The sequence below is a fragment of the Lynx rufus genome, unplaced genomic scaffold, assembly GCF_022079265.1.
Source record: "Lynx rufus isolate CCGP_SWC_20201006 ecotype Redwood Valley unplaced genomic scaffold, mLynRuf1.p SCAF_16, whole genome shotgun sequence".
In the NCBI taxonomy this organism is placed as follows: domain Eukaryota; kingdom Metazoa; phylum Chordata; class Mammalia; order Carnivora; family Felidae; genus Lynx; species Lynx rufus.
Window position 1 is genome coordinate 117,723 of NW_025814830.1, and position 5,453 is coordinate 123,175.

Genomic DNA, 5,453 nt, shown 5'->3' on the forward strand with positions numbered 1-5,453 from the left:
GGAACTTCCACACTGTTTTCTAGAGTGGCAAATATTTATTCTTGCTGTAGTGAGACCACCCCTGTCGATAATCGACTGAGTTTGTCAAGCCAGGGAGCTGACAGCTTTAGAGAAGAAAAAAGTGCCCTGATTGGAGACTGGTTGACACAGGAAGCAGGGACACCCTTTGTGGTTGGGTAGGGGGGGCATGTTTGGCTTTGTCTGGTTGGTCCAAAGGTGAAGGTGAGGGTCCGGGCAAAGATTAGGGGAGCGCTCGGTCATTAATCTGATCCAGCCCTTCTGGGCTGATGGCTACACAACTTGGGGTTTCGTTTCCCGGTTATGGGTCGGAGCTCTCAGATATGTTCTTGCTCCTGTCCAGATTCAGTCTGCCAGGCTGTCCCAGAGCTTCTCAACCTGGCACTATTGTCACTTGGGGCCGGATAACTCTTCCTGGAGGGGTCTGACCCACAAACTGAGCTGCTCAGGATGCACTTGGGTACATGCCAGTGGCACCCTCCTCCCCCCTCCGGCGTCAGCCAAAAGTGTCTCCAGGTGCTGCCAGATGTCACCAGGTGCGCGGCACCTGCCCCTGGTTGAGAACCACTGTGTTACACCAGGATTTCTTGGGTTCAACAGCGTGCTGTCCACAATGTGCATGAGTTTCATCGATGGCACTTGAGTGAAGGAGGCCACACAGAAGGGTTCCCACAGGATGATTCAATCACGTGAAGTGTACGACCAGGCGAAAGTCAAAGCAGCCTTCTGGGGTCGGGGGTGTCGTCGATGGCTTAGCAGGGGAGGCTGTGTATCCCCTCGGACCACAGCACACGCTGGAGTGGTTGCCTCTGGCCGGAAGAGAACGAGAGGGAGAGAGACTGCAATCCTCTTAAAGCCCCGCCCCCCGCCCCCAGCATGACATCTGTCTGTAAGGTGCTGGTTGGTGAGGAGTGCACAGTGGAAAGTGCGGAGCAGTTGGCTTGGCCACTGGCCCGCTCTGAGGCCACCCAGGTTCTGAAGCTCAGGATGGACCAGAGATGCCAGAACCCCAACGCTGCCCCTGCACAACCTGAGGACACCTTTGTGGGACAGGTGCACAGCCTTATGGGCATCTTCCTGCATGGGAGCACCAAGGCCAGGTCTGACAGGTAACAAGTGCATAATCCCACAGGCTCAGAATCTTACGTGTTCCTGACAAAGCACACGGTGAATGGGCTCGTCTTTGGCTCATTCGCAGATGCTACAAGCACAGGGAGAGAGTGGTTAGGAAGGAAGAAGGCCTGAGAATTTCCTTGGAAGGGCTTGTGGCGTTTCCATTGTCTTAGTAGAGGGAGAAGCAAAAAAGAAAAAAAAGAAGAGAAAAATTGGAGAGGATTGGGGGACTGGAGATATTTGGGTGTTCAGGACATAAAATAATGGCTGGGGAGGTGACCAAAAAAAAATAAATAAAAAGGAAAACTAGAAAGAAAAATAACCAACTTCCCACTTACTGACATTGGCTAAATCTTATTAGCGGAACAATGATGAAGAAAAGACAAAATCACAAAATCAAGACAGAAGAACCAGGAAAAAAGATAACTGTCCTTAGTACTCCCATTATGTATATATGTATATCTTTATTGAGATATAATGAAAACATTTTTTCCTCCAGCTTTACTGAGATACAATTGATACATAACATTGTGCAAGTTTAAGGTGTACACCAAGATGTTGATTTGTTACGTTTACGTATTGCAAAATGATGACCATCATGGCATTAGCTGATGTCTCCATGCCGTCCTGACTGTTTTTTTTTGTGATGTACATAGTATCACACTTCTGTGTCTTCTGATGACTTTATACATCCAGGTAGGCTCCATCCTAATAAAGACATGAAACATCACCATCCCCAGTAAGTTTTACTGCCTCTTTCTGCTTAATTCCACCACACGGGCATTTTTGTGTCTTTTTTTTCTTTTCATGGAGTATCATGGTTTTGAAATGCGTCCAGGTTGTGTAGATCTCATATCTGTCCCTTGTTTGGGCATCGTTGCAAATGACAATATGTAACGTTTTGTGTCTGGCTTCTCTCATAAGGCTCTTTGTGGTGATGTAGAACCAAAGGGATTAGCAGTGAAACTTGCAGAAAGAATCTGTGATTCCAAAATGGGACAAAGGGAGTAGATATTAGGATCTTGACAGCAGCCAAAGTGGACTATTTTGTGGCCAATGGAATGGTCTGGGAGAGCCTTCAAATTGGGGCATATGCGGAGTTGGAAGGAAGGTATTGGATGATCTGTGTAAACCAGGGACGCAGGGTAGGCACCATGAGAGAATCCTGGAGATGTAGCCATGTTTCTCTTGGAAGAGCTGGTCTTGAGGTCCACCCCAGCTACATGCTCTTGTGCAGGTTCTGGTTTTTGCTGCATGTGCTTGTATTGGGCTTTCTTGAGTTTTGCTCTGTGGTTCTTGAACCAAACCTAAGGAGGAAAAGAGAGGAGCAACTGGTTGGTGAATCCAAAGGAGAGTCCACATGTTTTCATTTTACCCAATACCATGGACAATGCTAGGTGAGCCCAGCTAGTTGTGCAACTCTGCTCCTCAGATCCTATAGCTGCAAACTCTCCCGACATATGTGAAAGGGAGCAGGAATGAGAGGTGGTGGGGACAGAAAGTGAGGCAAGGGGGGCACCTGGGTGGCTCAGTCGGTTGGGCGTCTGACTTCGGCTCAGGTCACGATCTCACTGCTTGTGGGTTCGAACCCCGCGTCAGGCTCTGTGCTGACAGCTCGGAACCTGGAGCCTGCTTCGGATTCTGTGTCTCCCCCTCTCTCTGCCCCTCCCATGCTCATGCTCATGCTCTGTCTCTCAATAATGAATATATAAAAAAAAAAAAAAGTGAGGCAGGGATCAAAACACCCAGAGCAGGAGAGACTGATGTCAGCACACTGAGGCTCATGGGCCAATTTTTACCTGCAACCGTGTTTTTGTATGGTGCATAAACTAAGAACAGCGTTGTTTGTGGTTTTTTTTTTTTTAAGTTTTTATTTATTCATTTAAGTAATCCCTACACCCATCTTAGGGCTTGAACTCACCATCCCTAGATCAAGAGTTGCATGCTCTTCTGACTGAGCCAGCCAGGTGCCCCTAAGAACAGGTGTCACATCTTTAAATGGTTGACAGAAAAAGAGGGGAAAAAAAGCACAATAAGAATATTTGTGACCTGTGAAAATTATATAAACTTCGAATGTGTGTCTATAAAATTTTATGGGAATGCAGGCACACCCATTCATTTACTTATTGTTGATGGCTGCTTTCACACTGTCCCTGCAGAGCTGAATAATTTTGGCAGACGTGACACAGCCCACAGAGTCCAAACTATTTCCTGCCTGGCCCTCTACAGAGAAAAGATTTGCTTATCCTTGCTCTAGGGGTTGGGAGGGAGGGCTTGGGGGTAAGAGTCTGGGTCTTTGGAATCTTGGAGACCAGAGTGGTATTAAGCTTCAGGAATTATCCTAGGGTCTCTGAATTCAGGGTATTCCAGGGAGGTGGCTTGGCAAGGTGAGGCTTTATTTTCCAACCTGGAGTACTGTCGGGTGGATCCCCAGTTTCAAGGCCATCTCCTTCTGCAGGCTGGGTGGGGGGTAAGGGTTCTGACTGAACAAGAATTCCAAGGCTTCCAGTTGGTCCTCAGTGAACATTGTTCGTTTCCTATGTGAATGCTTCTGGTGCTTTCCTGGGAGGGGAGGAGACAAAGGTACAGATGAAGTGTTTCGACAACTCTAAGACACAGGTGTAAGGCACTTCCCTTCCTCAAACACCGGAACTCCTCCTCCCTGTGCACAGAGGTCAGGCTTGGCTCTCAGTCAGGTGACTGAGAGTCCCAGATATGTATGCATGGCGTGAATGACTTTCTGGTTCTGTTTCCTAAGCTTCATTTTGTCACAGCTGGTCTTCCATATACTCAGCATAGGAAAGCACTATATATATTTAAAAAGATTTTTTTGTTGTTGTTAACGTTTACTTTTGAGAGACAGAGAGAGAGAGAGAGAGAGAGAGGAGAGAGGAGAGGTGTGAGCAGGGGAGGGGCAGAGAGAGGGAGACACAGAATCCAAAGCAGGCTCCAGGCTCTGAGCTGTCAGCACAGAGCCTGACGCGGGGCTCGAACTCACAAACTGCGAGATCACGACCTGAGCCCAAGTTGGACGCTTCACTGACTAAGCCACCCAGGTGCACCAAGGATTTTGTTTTTAAGTAATCTCTACACCAAATGTCAGCTTGAAGTTACAACCCTGAGGTCAAGAGTTGCATGCTCTACTGACTGAGCCAGTGAGGTGCCCCTGGAGAGGGTTATTTAAATAAAGATATTGTGGCTCCTGGGTGGCTCAGTCAGTTGAGCATCCGACTCTTGATTTTGGCTCAGGTCATGATCTCAGGGTGCTAGGATTGAACTCAGTGTGGAGACTGCTTGGGATTCTCTCTCTCTCCCTCTGCCAACTCCCCTGTTTATGTTTTCTCTCTCTCTAAAATAGCAATTAAAAAAAGGATCCCTTGTGTGTCGACTCCTAGATTGTGTGTGTGGGGGGGAGGGGTGGACAGATATAAGGGCAATCTGTGTACGTTCTGCTCAATTTTGCTGTGAAACTAATACTGCTCCAAAAATAGTCGATTAATAATAATAAAACATGGTTACTTTCATGGATTACATTAGTGAAGACACAGATATACACAAACTAAAAGTGTTAAAATACACAGTACTTTACGTAGTGCTAAGTACTCTATAGAGAAGCAAAATTCAGAACAGGGGATAAGGAATTTGTGTGTGTGTGGGGGGGGGTTAGTTTTAATGACCGGTGAGCAAAGGTCTGTCTGGATGAGGTGAGGGAGTGAGCCATGTACTTCCTTTCAGGAAGGGAAATGCAGACAGAGGGAACAGAATCCCCGAAGAGTGATGAAGAGATGAGTATTGCATAGAGAAGATGAGTGGAGAGGTGTTGAGAAATCAGTGTTTCAGGGAACAGGTCATACAGGGTCCTATCAGGGAGGTGGACAGAGTGTGGGGGTCATCTGGTTCCTGTAGCATCTAGCGCTTCTGGGTTCCTTGAGCTCAACAGGTTATCAGAAGAATAGACAATTGTAGGGGTCACTGGTTCTCTAGCATCTGGACTGATATTTCTGTGAGACAATAGATTTGGGATGAGGGCATCCAGTGACAGACAATGAGACAGAGTCTCCAGGAGTCCCAGCATGGCACTGACCTTTAACACGTGTGTTTGCTCCTTCAGGGTTCAGAAGTTTCAAGTGTAGTTGGAGATGACTAAAGTCCCTCTCTCACAAGGCTACTGAGGATTCAATTAGGTCATGTCTGAAATGCAGGACTTAACATATCATGAGGCTTCAAGGAACGCACTGAATCTCTCACACACAGTATATCGATGTCATTCTCCCATGCACATGGTGCTTTCAACATGGTCCTCACCTCCTGGTGTTAACACC

General features: G+C 47.2%; 1 protein-coding gene across 1 annotated transcript; it reads right to left on the bottom strand.

Moving 5' to 3' along the window:
- Positions 1-2,048: 2,048 nt before the first annotated feature.
- DPRX (divergent-paired related homeobox) lies at positions 2,049-3,688 on the bottom strand. Its single transcript, XM_047079021.1, has 2 exons — positions 3,539-3,688; positions 2,049-2,438 (listed from the first exon to the last, which is right to left on the bottom strand). Exons 1-2 carry the CDS (start codon positions 3,656-3,658, stop codon positions 2,049-2,051), a joined length of 510 nt encoding a protein of 169 aa, XP_046934977.1. The 5' UTR covers positions 3,659-3,688.
- Positions 3,689-5,453: the final 1,765 nt, after the last annotated feature.

Bases quoted from the DNA above. Each gene is read 5' to 3' on its own strand.
- DPRX (XM_047079021.1), bottom strand. From the start codon at position 3,658: ATGTTCACTGAGGACCAACTGGAAGCCTTGGAATTCTTGTTCAGTCAG. The intron at 2,439-3,538 runs GTTGGAAAATAA...TTTCCTCCTTAG, and splicing joins TCCACCCGACAGTACTCCAG to GTTTGGTTCAAGAACCACAG.